The sequence below is a fragment of the Schistocerca americana genome, chromosome 6, assembly GCF_021461395.2.
Source record: "Schistocerca americana isolate TAMUIC-IGC-003095 chromosome 6, iqSchAmer2.1, whole genome shotgun sequence".
Lineage (NCBI taxonomy): Eukaryota > Metazoa > Arthropoda > Insecta > Orthoptera > Acrididae > Schistocerca > Schistocerca americana.
The window spans coordinates 372,223,492-372,240,768 of NC_060124.1; the positions used below are offsets into that span (position 1 = coordinate 372,223,492).

General features: G+C 43.9%; 1 protein-coding gene across 1 annotated transcript in view; it reads left to right on the plus strand.

Annotated features, from left to right (window-relative positions):
• LOC124619722 overlaps positions 1-17,277 on the plus strand; it is a 190,367-nt gene that overhangs the window by 157,565 nt on the left and 15,525 nt on the right. The window contains exons 3-4 of the mRNA XM_047146286.1: positions 2,283-2,418; positions 15,300-15,433. Of these exons, the coding sequence (XP_047002242.1) occupies positions 2,283-2,418; positions 15,300-15,433 (270 nt within the window). The remainder of the gene's footprint in view (positions 1-2,282; positions 2,419-15,299; positions 15,434-17,277) is intronic.

The window sequence follows — 17,277 nt, forward strand, 5'->3', positions numbered from 1 at the left end:
TGAAGTTCTGGCGCTGTATGTACGAAATGAAATGTCGAGTAAAGCCGTAGTGAAATGGTAGCGACCAGTGCTCCATACAGGTGAGTAATGATGGGGAAGGAAGGCCGTCGACATCGACCACAGCCGACGATATCCATGCACTCGTTAACCTGAAAGAACATATTGGGGAAAGGGGGGGGGGAGGAGAAGAGGTTTTGCTACGATGATGCAGTTCACACAAAGGTTCTCGAATATCTCCGCGCCCAAGGAGCTGATATCTATCATTGAGGGAATGGACGACTGTTCGAACGTTCCGACTATGTCTGCAGACACTTTAGGACCACGTTGCAAAATAGTGTCACATGTCTGAGTCACTCTGAAGTGCAGTGCGGTTAGTAGTTACTAGGCCTACCGTAACTTACATCAGTTAGTTAGTTACACATTACGTTGATCATTTGTACCGTTCTTTTATCGAAATGATACGGAGTCAGTCAGTTTACAGGATGTGTATATAAGTTCAGTGTTAATATTAACATGTTATTTTATTGTTTGCTTGTCCTACCCGTACAGCTACACTTAAAAATTAAGTTACCAGCTCTTAAATAGAAATTCGTCCATCTAATAGATGAAGTTGACTAGGAGAAATGATTTTAGGTTAAATTTAAAATTTACTTTTCTATATGTCAGACTTCTACGTTATTGCATAATGGGTCAAAGATTTTTGTTGCTGAATATTAAATTACTTTCTGAGCGACTAAAAGCTTTAATAGGTAATGAAGATCATTTTTCCCTCCGTTGCTGTAGGCACGATTACGATGGACTAGTTATGACGAATCTCATAAGCAAATACATGTATTGCGACGTCGTAGTTAAAATGCCTAGCTCCTTAAAGTGGTAATTACCTGACATCTGTGGGTAAACTTCACACGTTATTCTTACTGCTCACTTTTGTGTAATCAATATTTTCTTTGTAAGTGATGAATTACCCCAGAAAATTATTCCATAAGACATTATTGAGTGGAAATACGCAAAATATTTCAGGACATTGATTCATTTGCTTCCAAGACCATCAATTATACGAAGAGCCAAAGTAGCTGAACTTAATTGTTTAAGAAGCTCAGTAACATGCTGCTTCCAGTGCAGGTTTTTATCAACATGAACTTCCAAAAATCTGAAACATTCTACCCTATTTACTGACTCCTGCTCATGCGCTACATCAATTCTTGGCATGACTATATGCGTTGTACGGAACTGCATGTAGTGTGGTTTGTCAAAATTTTGGGAGAGTCCGCTTACCGAAAAACGCTTAATAATTCTTTGTAAGACCTTTGCAACTTTTTCTGTTGCTTTCTCTCGAATGTTGTTTACTGTAACACTAGTATCGTACTAATTCTGCTTGTTGAATGTTGAGTGGAAGATCATCCAGATGGACAAAGAATAAGAGTGGACCCGACATTGAACCCTTTTGGACTTCCTTTGTGATTTTTGTCCCGTCACTAAAATTCTCTACCCTTCCAACGCTGTTTGAATCATGCAGGACAACTTCTAGTATTCTGTTTGTTAAGAATGAGTCAGACCAACAGTGTGTAAAGCAATCAGTTCCATAAAATATAAGTTTTTGTGAGAGAGTGATGTAACCAACAGGACCCGACACGTCGAAAAGGTTACAAAAAATACCAACTGGTGACATTTAGTTGAATAAGGCTTGTAGTATTTCATGAGTGAATGTATAAATAGAAGTCTCAGTCGAACAGCCCTTCTGGAATCCGAACTGTGATGTGCTAAGTAAATTGTTTCTCCTTAAGTGCGAGACTATTCTTGAGTATTTTACTTTTCGAATATTTTGGAACTAAATTATGTATGGTCTAGCAGGTAGAGCACTAACACTCCGGCTCTGGAGGTCATATCCTCAATCCCGGAGAGGGTTGGGGACTTTTTCCTCGCTCCAGTCACTCCAGGAGGGATCCAGCCCCATTCAGCCTACTATCAAGTGAGCGCTCGAGTAAAAGGCGGCTGGACGGACGGGCCCGCCAACCTCCCCCTACTAGTTCCGGGCTGTAATCTACCTTCAGTCAGGTCATTGGCGCGGGCACAGCTTGTGCCGCGAACATTACTTTTTCATTCTGCACAGAAAGCTATTTGGGATCGTCGAGATAAGTGGGGTACCGTCTACGTTGCAACTACTTTTCCCTTCGGTGAGCAGCTTAAAATCATTCGCACAGGTTCTTACGCCACAACCAACACCAGATATGCCGTGGACGCGTACTGCTGGGTGTGTGTGACGGCCTCGTCTCTTGTTGCAGGAGGGCAACTCTTCCGAGAGCGTGGTGATGCTGAGGGACGCGCAGCTGGAGACGACCGGCCGCTACCGTTGCGAGGTCTCCGCTGAGGCGCCCTCCTTCCAGACCGTGTCAGACCACGGCGACATGCTCGTCGTCGGTACGTAACGCTCTGCACTCCAACGCCGCACCCGCAACTTCCGTCTACACTACACGGCGACAATGACAGCTCTATTGGAGAACTCGCATGTACGAAGATCTGGGTCTCATAGCCCTCAAGAAGTACTGGCTGTAATTTCAATATGAGTCAATGACTCACATCCAGATGTAACGTTACTGTTTTGTACATAGTTCCGAGTAGTCAGCGCATACACAACTTTCCAACTAGAGCGCGCCTCGCTAAGCACAACAGCGCAGGCGCAGCGCTCGTCCATCTCCGCACTACGAGATGGCGCTGCCATAGAGACGGACCAAATTCTGCTGCCGCCGATCCGCGTATTAACATGTAACGCAGCCAATGAAATTGCTGCTAATGTAGAACCTTTTCTCCTCGCGGATCACACTCGCGCAGTGATACATGAGCGCGCGAGGTATTGTAACGAGTGTACAGACATCCGATTAGTCAATCTGCATTTGTCTGCACCAGTCTGTACCAGTCTTCATTTGTCTGTACCAGTCTGTACGAGTTTACATTTGTCTGTACCAGTCTATAGTTAAGTTTCAGTCTGCGCCTAATAAGATTACCATATTCCTTTACATAGCCATGAAGATAAATGTATAGACACTTTTGTCAAGTATCAGAGATATATGTGAGAATAAGATTAACGTACCAATACCAAAGGAACTTCAGACTGTCAATTGCAAATAGCATCCAGAACCAAGTTAAGTAATTTTTATGCTTGTTATTATTTTAATAAATGTGTGTGAAAATTAATCAAGTTCTGTTAAAAATGGTCACCGTCAATCTGCTACTCTAAGTGTGCAAGAGGCATTTCTATCATCTGACCTAACGGCAGAAGATAAACACGCCACGATAAGACCACGAGACATATTGACAACACTCGCCTACTTTGTTAGAGCGATAAGTTAAATAATCTGATGGTGTGTGTACTGAAGGTCTTACAGTTCTCACACCACAGTTACCTACCACTGGATGACTAAAGTCAATTAAATTCTGAGCCCACAGTAACTTAAATGACGCTACAAATTCATATAATGGATTTGATCGATTATAACAATTAATTATACTGGCTGCAGACCTTTCCAGGTTACTGGCTTCACATATGGTAAAGGTGCTTTGTAAGTAAATAAGTAAAAACATTAAATCTACGTCTACGTTTATACTCCGCAAGCCACCCAACGGCGTGTGGCGGAGGGCAATTTATGTGCCTCTGTCATTACTTCCCTTTCCTGTTCCAGTCGCGTATGGTTCGAGGGAAAAACGACTGCCGGAAAGCCTCCGTGCGCGCTCGAATCCCTCTAATTTTACATTCGTGCTCTCCTCGGGAGGTATAAGTAGGGGAAGCAATATATTCGATACCTCATACAGAAACGCACACCCTCTCGAAAACTGGACAGCAAGCTACACCGCGATGTAGAGCGCCTCTCTTGCAGAGTCTGTCACTTGAGTTTGCTAGACATCTCTGTAACGCTATCACGTTTACCAAATAACCCTGTGACGAAACACGCCGCTCTTCTTTGGATCTTCTCTGTCTCCTCTGTCAAGCTGACCTGGTATGGATCCCACACTGATGAGCAATACTCAAGTATAGGTCGAACGAGTGTTTTGTAAGCCACCTCCTTTGTTGATGGACTACATTTTCTAAGGACTCTCCCAATGAATCTCAACCTGGAACCCGCCTTACCAACAATTAATTTTATATGATCATTCCACTTCAAATCGTTCTGTACGCATACTCCCAGATATTTTACAGAAGTTACTGCCACCAGTGTTTGTTCCGCTATCATATAATCATACAATAAAGGATACTTCTTTCTATGTATTCGCAATACATTACATTTTTCTATGTTAAGGGTGAGACTACGAAAAAGCGTTTGAAAGAGTGCAACACCACAAACTTATACCAATTTTGAGAAAACTGAACATAGACGAAAAAGATACTCCTTCTTCAGAAAATCTGTATTGGAATCAAACTGCTGAGGTCAGAACTGGCGGTCAGTTTGTGGGGCGGCGGATAAGTTTTGTAAAAATAATTAAATTGCTGATTGCTGTATAAATGCTTGCATGTTGGATCAGTTTCTGGCTTTTATGATGTTGTTAATGCTGTCTTTCGCCGTTCTCAACACTGGCTCTCTATTTACTTTTTAGCACCCAGAAAGTGATTTAACAAAACATGGAACCAGTAATTAGAGATCCTAGTGCCCACTTTATCTGAGAATGTCATTATAGCTGCAGCTTATAGCTCTGAGGAATTAGGAGATTGTCCGGGATTTCTAATCAAAAACGGATTTCCAAAATAGTTGAGTATATTCTGAAATTCACTGATAAAAAACACAAGTATCACTACAACCTAACTAACAGAGCAGTTCAGAGTCTAATGCGCTGATGCAACTATAAATGTCTGAATTAAATGTTAAAAAGAATGCTCGCCATAATTTGATGAAAATACTTCATCAAACGCCACGCTTAATATTTGGTAGAATGTCTGTCCCGCGACGGCACGTGAAAATACGACAATACGCAAACTGAAGCTAGATAATGAAAATCGTCCCACAGTTAACACTTCACTTGAAATGTTTTCATGGTTCCGCGTATCTCTAGTAACTTAATACGGCACCCGAGGCTGTTTGTAGCAGTGACACTGATGCGACGCGACTCCCGACACAGATGGCGTGTCATTCAGCGTCTGGAGAGAACTGGGGCCTTCCTTCCTCGCGCAGCGTTCTTATATATATAGCCGCGGTGCGGATGGCTAAGGGAACGCCTGATCAAATCGGCTCTTCCGACTAGCCGCTGGGCTAGTAACGCACCACTTCAAGTTACATAATAATTTATAGCTTCTTTTGCTGATGGCCGATGAAGCTCTTAATTTAAACGTGCATTCAGCACGCAGGTAAGTATTGACAATAAAATTTTGACGTGGCTAAGTTAAATATTTTGGGCGAGAGAATTAATTAAATTACACTGCACGCAGTAGATGAGCTCTGAACTGGCCCTTTTGAGATCCGCTATCGCTATAATTTTATAGGTATTAAAAAGAAACTTTACACATCTTCATAGTCATAGCGGACCTCCAACCTATTTAAATCTAAACATCCTAGCCTTATTTATTAACCTACTTAATCTATCTTGCTTCCTTCAGTTTTGAGATGAAAACCAGAAAATCATGAATTTCCACTAAAGTCTTAATTTGTGAAATCCAAAGTACTGTTTTTAATAAATCATTATGAAAGATGAATCTAAACATAAATTTTGAAGTCTCTAGCTCTTTTCTGTTGCGCCAATGATTTTTTCAGAAAAACGTCCAAATTTCGAAAATGACTTAAGTTATCGAACTGATATTCAACACACATTAATTTAGTATTATTCCTGACATGCTAGAAAAGTTTTAGGTCATTTGCTTGATTTTTAAGGTATTGCGCAACATTTATGACGTCAGAGCTAGTTACAGCAGACTGGCTGGCACACAATGGAAACTGATGTGAATTTACTACAGCGTGAGTAGGCTGCTTCCCTACAAGTTGACAGAAGTACAAAACACCTGTAGAGGAGTTAGACAAGGCTGCGTACTCTCACCACTCCTGTACTCAGAACATACACTACTGGCCGTTAAAATTCCTACACCAAGAAGAAATGCAGATGATAAACGGGTATTCATTGGACAAATATATTATACTAGAACTGACATGTGATTACATTTTCACGCAATTTGGCTGCATGGATCCTGAGAAATCACTACCCAGAAAAACCACCTCTGGCCGTAATAACGGCCTTGATACGCCTGGACATTGAGTCAAACAGAGCTTTGATGGCGTGCACAGGTACAGGTGTCCATGCAGCTTCAACACGATACCACAGTTCATCAAGAGTAGTGACTGGCGTATTGTGACGAGCCAGTTCCTCGGCCACCATTGACCACACGTTTTCAATTGGTGAGAGATCTGGAGAATGTGCTGGCCAGGGCAGCACTCGAACATTTTCTGTATCCAGAAAAGCCCGCACAGGACCTGCAAACTGCGGTCGTGCATTATCCTGCTGAAATGTAGGGTTTCGCAGGAATCGAATGTAGGGTAGAGCCACGAGTCGTAACACATCTGAAATGTAACGTCCACTGTTCAAAGTGCCGTCAATGCGAACAAGAGGTGACCGAGACGTGTAACCAATGGCACCCCATACCATCTCACCGGGTGATACGCCAGTACGCCGATGAATACACGCTTCCAATGTGCGTTCACCGCGTTGTCGCCAAACACGGATGTGACCATCATGATGCTGTAAACAGAACCTGGATTCATCCGAAGAAAATGACATTTTGCCATTCGTGCACCCAGGTTCTTCGTTGAGTACACCATCGCAGGCGCTCCTGTCTGTGATGCAGCGTCAATGGTAACCGCAGCCGTGGTCTCCGAGCTGATACTCCATGCTGTTGCAAACTTCGTCAAACTGTTCGTGCAGATGGTTGTTGTCTTGGAAACGTCCCCATTTGTTGACTTAGGTATCGAGACGTGGCTGCACGATTCGTTACAGCCATGCGGATGAGATGCCTGTAATCTCGACTGCTAGTGATACGAGGCCTTTGGGATCCAGCACGGCGTTTCGTATTACTCTCCTGAACCCACCGATTCCATATTCTGCTAACAGTCGTTGGATGTCGACCAACGCGACCAGCAGTGTCGCGATACGATAAACTGCAATTGCGATAGGCCACAATCCGACCTTTATCAAAGTCGGAAATGTGATGGTACGCATTTCTCCTCCTTAGACGAGGCATCACAACAACGTTTCACCAGGCAACGCCAGTCAATTGCTGTTTGTGTATGAGAAATCGGTTGGAAACTTTACTCATGTCAACGCGTTGTAAGTTTCGCCACCGGCGCCAACCTTGTGTGAATGCTGTGAAAAGCTAATCATTTGCATATCACCGCATCTTCTTCCTGTCGGTGAAATTTCGCGTCTGTAGCACGTCATCTTCGTGGTGTAGCAATTTTAATGGGCAGTAGTGTATATTCCAGGAGTCGCTTGAAGGTTGTGAGATAGGTATAAAAGTATATGGGATATGGATTAACAACGTAAAATACGCAGATGACACAGTCTTGATTGCAGATAACATGAACGATCAGCAAGATCTTCTAACGACAGTGGGAGAACACAGCAGGAATATGAGTCTCAATATCAACATCAAAAAGACCAAATTTATGAGTCGCTCGCAATTCAGATGAACATCAAAATGCAGAATTAATGCATAATTATCAAACCATGGACGGGGTGAACAGATTTAACTACTTAGGGACGTGGTTGTGGGAAAATTGGTCATCAGACATGGAAATCAGATGCAGAATAGAGAAGACCCTCAGTACATTCATGAACTTTAGCAAACTTCACTAGCAATTACTTTGATCTTAACCTCAAAGTTAGATTTATGAAGACCTATGTGTGGTCAGTGCTTTTTTATGGTGTGGAAAGTTGGACGTTGAAAGTGAACACCGTAAACAAGTTGGAAGCATTCGAGATGTGGTTACATCGAAAAATACTTAAAATTCCATAGACAGCAAGGAAAAAAAACAAATGAAGATAGCGTTTCAGCCATATTTCCAAACTTACGGATAACTTAACACTCAGATTAACATTTTGTTAATGCCAGTCCACTTGATGTTTACATACATAAAACATTATCTTTTGTACTCCAACATTACTTCAATGACCTATTTGAAAATATCACTTGACTGGATTTTGATATTCCATAGCAGATTGCTTTGTCCATACATTATGCAATTTTGTAATTAGCCAAAGAGTATTTCCCCTAATGCCTGTCCTCATATTTCCATGCCATTGTCTCACAGTTATTGCCACACAGTTATTGAAGCTCCTTTCAAACTCTGTCAGCTGCTGATAACACTGCCTCTCATGAATGCGCGGCGCCACCTTGTTCTTCACTATGGTTACTCAACATCTGACGCCAACGACGATCCTTATATACCCTGCCCTATACCTCCTAACAACACTAAACACGAATTACACTAATGCGCTATGACTCCCGTTCTGTCATAGAGAACTGCAGTTCTAACCGCATACATACTCACCGATAGTGTATGGTGCGCAAAGTTACTTTGACATCCATCCATGTCTTCTAGATGTTTCACTTTTTTGTCAGGCTTTATCTAAGGTATTAGTGTCTTCCGCAGGAGATCTTGTGACAGTGCTGTGCTGTCCTAGCAAAATCTACGCAGAATCACACAGCCTTCCTAGTCTTCTTTGCCTCTTCCACTTCACAATCTGTTTGGGAACCCGAAGTGTTAAATAACAGCCATGAATGAAACCTGCTGTCAGATTATAACTGTGTACCGGACCGAGACTCGGCACACAGTTTTAATCTGCCAAGAAGTTTCATGTCAGAGCACACTCCGCTGCAGAGAGAAATTTTCATTCTGCCAATAGCCATGAATCTCTCTCACTAGATCCTGAAAGAATGGACAAATTACTGATCCCTATGCCTTTTCGTGTACGAGTTGCATAGAAAAAATACCTTGAATCATTCCGAAATCAGATTTCTGACTTACGTAAGGAATAATACAGGTTTTTCGGTGATTTCTTTGGCTTCTGATAAGGGTAGCTAGCAGCCTTTGCAACAATCGTCAGTCGTCTGTATGTCATTCTCAATGTACTATAATTTTCTGTCAACATGATCTCTCTGCGTGCATCATCGTCCGTGAACAACTTCAGAACTTCAGAAGCTAGCAGTAATAAACCAGTCTCAGTGTGCTGTAGCGATACGGGAGCAGCATTCTAAATAATTACAGAAACAATGGAAGAATAATTTTGAGATAAAAATCGTTGTGTTGTTTCTCAAAATATTCGCCTTTAACTTTCAAATGCTTTCGCAGTGTCTGAACTAGTTAGGAAACATTTTCTGCGATTTGGTGTTGCTGCCTCAAAACGGATTCAGCAGCTCTTTGAGGTCTTTGAGACCGTTGTTCATGCATTTTTTGTTTTGTATCAGGGAGCAAAAAGATGTTCTCAGGTGATAAGTAAACTGAATACTCGTGATGAGACATTAATTCGGTATACTTTTCCGTCAAGTAATTAACTTTTTGGCGCACTTTGTGACCATTAGCATTGTCATCAAGCAGAATGATCCTAAGTTTCCCATTCTTCTTCCGAATTACATCGATGACTAGGCCAAAAAAACACGAAATGAAGCGAACTAGAGCATTATGCTAACACTTTTTGTGATGTGATGTCCATTAAGTTAACACGCGATTCTTTTGGCCCGTACTAATTAAAATAGTTGTATCTAAAACGGAAAAATATAGCAAAATAAGTTAATAATATCCTTTCAAACTGCCCCTAGTACAAAATTTCACCATTTTAGGACCTGAGGATACAGAAAACGAACTAACACTGGTTATGGCACAAATATATCCGACAACATGGGTACATAATGCAATTGCCAACAGCACAGGACGTAAATGACGTTGTGACCCGTCCATTCTTGCCACTGATTCACCAGTATCCAAAAAAAGGGGAACGTGGGTTAGTAAGAAAGATATGATTGAAAGGTAAAACTAACATGGGTTAGTAAGAAAGATATGATTGAAAGGTAAAACTACTGAGATGTTGTTGCAAGACAAAAACATGCGTATGCTGGTTTAGAACGGTCTTTCTCCAAGAAAGGGACGTAACTTAGGAAATTTTTTGGATGGAGATTGGTGTGGCTTAGGAAGAAGGAGAAGGGGAGGGGACGGGGAAGGAGGGGCGGATGTTTGCTGGGGGTACGGTAAGAGAGGCGAGCAGAGGGAGTTTCTTCTCTTGTTACGATCTCGTTCATGGATTTTTCACTTCCTCGGTCGAAACGTTTCAGCATATCCTGATAGTACCTGGCACAGACCTATTTCTGAGCTTCGATTGTGCGGGACCCATCACGACTAGATCTTTGGGATAGCTCATTGCTGACGCAAGATCTACTGCACGGCAGTCTTCGATATGCCTGAGGCGTTGTCCTATAACAGGGCACGTACCAATCGCCTTCAATCATGTTTGGCAGTCCATCGATCCTTTTAGGAATAAAAACTGGATTTGTTTGGGCTTCAACAAATCGAAGGAGTCGGCAAAGGTAAGTGCTAACGCACAATAAAAGTTTTTGAGTTGTTGTTTACCATATATATTCGGTTAAAGTCAAAGACAAGAACATAAGTACTGTGAGACGAAAAAAAACTGCATAGTAAACTCGGCTTTCTAGCGGTACATATACCATTACTTGATACTAGCATACGGTGTATTAGAAATCGCAACAGATAACATGATCATACTTATCTTTACTCAATTGACGGTTAACATTTTCTTCCCCGAACCGTTCAATTCATAGCTGACGAAGCAGGACCACTTGAAAATTTTGCAAAGTAATTGTGAACAGCATTTTGTGAACAGGCATATCACCAAAAGTTGTACGAAGCATTCGAGATATTATTCTTGAATTAGGCTTTAACTTAAGGATTAGAAAATCAGTCAACGAAAACCTCTCATGAAACTTCCATATTTTCACAACGCTGTTTCTTTAAGCACTCACTGTAAACAAACCATACGACTGCTTTTTGACCTGTCTATCTACTAAGAATAAGAAATGACAAATGTTAAAACATACCAATGGCACAAAGATTTTGTCCATTATGGAGGTGAAACGCTGCGGCTGTGATAAACAAGTATTTTCAGAAATGAGTGCTGTCAGTCGCCTTTCACCATGGTACAATCTTTATTTTCCCATTACCGCTTTCAAGTCGCCTAGCGATTCATCACTAGATGGTACAGTGTTCTCTTGAGATTGTTTATAGCATTCAAATGGTTCAAATGGCACTGAGCACTATGGGACTTAACTTCTGAGGTCATCAGTCCCCTAGAACTTAGAACCACTTAAACCTAACTAACCTAAGGACATCATACACATCCATGCCCGTGGCAGGATTCGAACCTGCGACCGTAGCGTTGGCGCGGTTCCAGACTGTAGCGCCTAGAGCCGCTCGGCCACTTCGGCCGGCCACGTTTTATACTCCATCGCACAGACGACCGTGAGCATGTACGATGTGAAACGTCTGAAAGCAAATACCCTGCAACAAACGTCGGAGGGGTTCAGGCTGGAGGGGGGAGCGAGGAATTTACAGCATGATCTCGTTACCATGGAAGGCACAATGCATTAACATTAGTGTGCATTTATCCTTGGTGACCATGTAAACTCCTACATGCAGTTAGTAGCTCCTTGGCATAATGGCATCTACCAGCAGGACAATGCAATGTGTCACATAGCTCAACATGTACGCATGCTGCTCGAGGATGAGTTTACATAGTCTCCTGGCCACCAAACTCCCTGGATTTAAACCCAATCGAGAATGTGCAGACCACCTCGATCTGGCTGTACGCCTCGTGGATACTCAATCGAGAGACCTAACACAGCTGCGCATGTCACTGGAGCAGCATGGCTCCACGTCTCTGATGGCACATTCGAGAACTTCACCGACTCTCCTCCTGCACTTCTCGCAGCAGATTGTTCAGGATTTTGACAGGTGGTCACATTATTGAGATGGGACATGTGTATTTGATGGTGTTTTTACGAATGTGCGGCAAAACAGTGACAACGATATGTTCAGTGCACAATTTGAGCAAACCCGTACGTGTTATAAACTTATACTCGTATTCACGTACCATGCCGGTCTGACTGAACCAGGAGATGACGATAACGCTCACGGGGAATGGATCGGTAGAGACGTGTGATTTGACAGTGAAAGTGAATCTGACTTTCGTATGAGAATAGCATATGAACAGTACTGCCATGAGAAGGACTTGATTTCATCAGAACTGTGCTTCCTTAATTGGTGTAATAGTACCCATGTCCTCGATGTCGAACTTTGTATTGCCTCAGGACATTTCAACATATCAATAAACGACAGTGTCACCCAGGAAGGAGCAGCTGAGGCAGCAGATTTAGGTGGTGCAGGCTACGTTCGTGAAACAAACTTTGCTATCACCCACCGAAGTGTAGTGTAAAGTTTAATACAGGGTGAGCATAAAGTATTTTCCTGATTGCAAAAACATTTTACTAGGGAACTATGCTAGATACAGCAGTACAGTCCTGTTGAAATACTACCCATAGTTCAAATTCTTATAACTGAGGTACAAAGTAACATATCGAAGTGTATCCATATGAAGTTCATGAAATAAACAACCATTTTAAAATAGCCGCATAGACGTCTGGAAGCATATCCATAAGACCTTTATGAGTTAAGCTACCATTTGCAACAACCGCCTAGCTGTTTGTAGCATAGTTACCCATAAATCAATTTTTGTAATCAAGGGAAGACTTTACGTTCACCCAGTATTGTCCCAGACGGGCTGCTTACAATCTGGCATCCAAATTTCACCCAACTGACCATCATGATCTCCCTGGTTCAATCAAATCGGCGCGTTAGATGCACCAGGTGATCAAAAAGTCAGTATAAATTTGAAACCTGAATAAATCACGGAATAATGTAAATAGAGAGGTACAAATTGACACACATGCTTGGAATGACTTGGGGTTTTATTGCGACTGATAGCCTGTGGGTTATGGTCCTCCTACAGTACAGGTGATGAAACAAATGGTTCAAATGGCTCTGAGCAATATGGGACTTAACATCTGAAGTCATCAGTCCCCTAGAGCTTAGAACTACTTAAACCTAACTAACCTAAGGACATCACACACATCCATGCCCGAGGCAGGATTCGAACCTGCGACCGTAGCGGTCCCGCGGTTCCAAACTGTAGCGCCTAGAACTGCTCGGCCACCCCGGCATTGTGGGGACCGTTACGTAGCTGTCGCAAGACACAAGAAGATCGAAAAAGGGGAGCACTGAATGAGGTAAGACATCTAGAATTATTTTGGTCATAAAATCAAAGGTCAGCCTAATGGCATTACTTAAAGTTATTTGATTCGACAGGATTACTGCTAATGCAAAAATCATATTTAGAAAAAAATCGTCTGTGTTCCTCACATATACAAATTAACCAACACTATATATACCTTGCCGCAGGTAACAATTCTCAGATGCCTTACAGGATATAAACAAACGAGAAACAGTGACTTTCACGGTTGTTCTTTGATTTTTCGTTGGATCAGCAATATTCTTTGGTCAGCACTCGAATTTTCGAGAGCTGTCCGTTGAACCTGAACGACAATAAATACAGCATTATTCATACATATTGGATGATTATAATTGAAGTCCAGCTACTCACAGATGTCCAGTGTCTGCTGTAATTAAAGTACGGCAGTGAAACTTGGTAGATATTCTAACACGTTAACGTATAACCGATTTACGCTGAAAAAAATTAGTTCCACCTTTAGCCACCAGATGCATGCCGTCGTCGTCTCCGGTGTCCGCACTGCACACTATGCCTTTGTCATTTGTTTGGCTTTTTTTGCCCACGTCTCGTTCCTAATCCATTACATACTGAAAGGTTTCTATCTGTCTTTCGTGCATTCAAAGAGCGATATTTGCGTCTGGAACCACAATTGGAACTAAATTGTTATCCAGCGTAAATAAGTTCCGCATTAACGCATTGTAATATCTACCAAGTATCGCATCTATACGATAATTAAGGCGCACACTGGAGCTCCGTGAGTACCTTCCTTAGACCTATAACCACCCGGTACCTCTGGAGTTTCAGAAAACGAGTGCGTGAAAACTCAAGATGTACAGAAAACAGACACATATCAGTGGATGAAGCATCTCTTAAACTTTTAACTCATATTAAAAGTGCACAATATGAGCACCATTTGTTTGGCAAGCGTCAATATAAAAAGAAGCACTCCGTCTTGCCTACCGGGACCATCCGACCGCCGTGTCATCCTCTGTGGACGATGCGGATAGGAGGGCGTGCGGTCAGCACCCCGCTCCCCCGGTCGTTATGATGGTATTCTTGACCGAAGCCGCTACTATTCGGTCGAGTAGCTCCTCAATTGGCATCACGAGGCTGAGTGCACCCCGAAAAATGGCAACAGCGCATGGCGGCCTGGATGGTTACCCATCCAAGTGCCGACCACGCCCGACGGCTCTTAACTTCAGTGATCTCACGGGAACCGGTCTATCCACTGCGGCAAGGCCGGGCAAACGTCAATATGTACGTGAAATTTGCCTATCTGCAGCCGCGAATTAGATGCAGCAACACGGAGCGTATGATTTGTCTTCATGTTCTGACACTTCTGCCCCTCCCTAGTGCAACTTCACCATTCCTTATATTACGAATCGAAACTTTCAGAGATTCTCCGCGACATTACGAATCGAAACTTTCAGAGATTCTCCGTGACATTTTTCTGTGTGTCTTGTTGTTTTTGCACAGGCGTCTTCTGAAGTTCTGCAGGTACTTACAAATAAACTTGTATAATCATACGTGGATTTCAATTACATTTATTATAACAATGTTAGCATATACTATTAGCGATTTGATTTCTGAAAATCGTAAGCAGCGACACATCTCGATGGCGCTATCGTTTTACCTTTTGTGACAGCCTTACAGGCGATCTAGATAGGATTGAACTTCGAGTCAGGTAGAAAAATAGACAGTACATTGGACATGCATTAGGAACGCTAGTATTACAAATCAGTGCTTGGTCACCAGATTTAGATATTCTGTGGGTGTCCTGTATCGGTTAAGGCAAGTGCTGGACTGATACTTGACGACATGGTTGATTTTTTTGGTTATCTATCCTTTCCAAATCCGATGTCGCACCTTTGTTTGTACTGACCGTCAATCGGATGTTATCCTGATATTTCTTACTTTCCTGTTACCTGGTGTAAACCTGTTTATGCGCTCAGAAAGTCTGCTGCCGTGTGTCGCAGTTCTGCCCGAGGAGGGTCCCAGCATCACCGGCGGCAGGCCGCGCTACCACGTGGGCGAGACGGTGTCGGTCAACTGCAGCTCGGCCCGCTCCTCCCCCGCCGCACACCTCGCATGGTACATCAACGGCCACCAGGTGAGGCGCGGCGCCACTGTCGTCGTCTTCGTCTCTTCATCTCTTAGTGGTCATTCCGTGTTTAGTTGTAAATCGTGACAAGACCTTTATTGTACAGAGAATGTGAGATAACTCTCTGCACAGATATCATAAAACTTTGCTACTTGATATTTACTATCAAAAACAGTCTTGATCACAAATTATTTACACTCCTGGAAATTGAAATAAGAACACCGTGAATTCATTGTCCCAGGAAGGGGAAACTTTATTGACACATTCCTGGGGTCAGATACATCACATGATCACACTGACAGAACCACAGGCACATAGACACAGGCAACAGAGCATGCACAATGTCGGCACTAGTACAGTGTATATCCACCTTTCGCAGCAATGCAGGCTGCTATTCTCCCATGGAGACGATCGTAGAGATGCTGGAGATGTAGTCCTGTGGAACGGCTTGCCATGCCATTTCCACCTGGCGCCTCAGTTGGACCAGCGTTCGTGCTGGACGTGCAGACCGCGTGAGACGACGCTTCATCCAGTCCCAAACATGCTCAATGGGGGACAGATCCGGAGAACTTGCTGGCCAGGGTAGTTGACTTACACCTTCTAGAGCACGTTGGGTGGCACGGGGTACATGCGGGCGTGCATTGTCCTGTTGGAACAGCAAGTTCCCTTGCCGGTCTAGAAATGGTAGAACGATGGGTTCGATGACGGTTTGGATGTACCGTGCACTATTCAGTGTCCCCTCGACGATCACCAATGGTGTACGGCCAGTGTAGGAGATCGCTCCCCACACCATGATGCCGGGTGTTGGCCCTGTGTGCCTCGGTCGTATGCAGTCCTGATTGTGGCGCTCACCTGCACGGCGCCAAACACGCATACGACCATCATTGGCACCAAGGCAGAAGCGACTCTCATCGCTGAAGACGACACGTCTCCATTCGTCCCTCCATTCACGCCTGTCGCGACACCACTGGAGGCGGGCTGCACGATGTTGGGGCGTGAGCGGAAGACGGCCTAACGGTGTGCGGGACCGTAGCCCAGCTTCATGGAGACGGTTGCGAATGGTCCTCGCCGATACCCCAGGAGCAACAGTGTCCCTAATTTGCTGGGAAGTGGCGGTGCGGTCCCCTACGGCACTGCGTAGGATCCTACGGTCTTGGCGTGCATCCGTGCGTCGCTGCGGTCCGGTCCCAGGTCGACGGGCACGTGCACCTTCCGCCGACCACTGGCGACAACATCGATGTACTGCGGAGACCTCACGCCCCACGTGTTGAGCAATTCGGCGGTACGTCCACCCGGCCTCCCGCATGCCCACTATACGCCCTCGCTCAAAGTCCGTCAACTGCACATACGGTTCACGTCCACGCTGTCGCGGCATGCTACCAGTGTTAAAGACTGCGATGGAGCTCCGTATGCCACGGCAAACTGGCTGACACTGACGGCGGCGGTGCACAAATGCTGCGCAGCTAGCGCCATTCGACGGCCAACTCCGCGGTTCCTGGTGTGTCCGCTGTGCCGTGCGTGTGATCATTGCTTGTACAGCCCTCTCGCAGTGTCCGAAGCAAGTATGGTGGGTCTGACACACCGGTGTCAATGTGTTCTTTTTTCCATTTCCAGGAGTGTATTATGGTGACCGGTTTCAACCACTACTGTGGTCATCTTCAGACCAATGAGTAAGAACCTCCTTCTGCTGGAGAATCACTAGTGATTGGCCCTGATAACTTGTTCCACGCGTGATGACTCTGACGCTTAAGAGGCACGAATGACGTCCTGTGGAACAGTCATCCACGCTGAATACTCGTGGTTCCAAAGTTCAAATGTGGTGTTTGGCATTGGGTCACAGCGTTACACCCGTC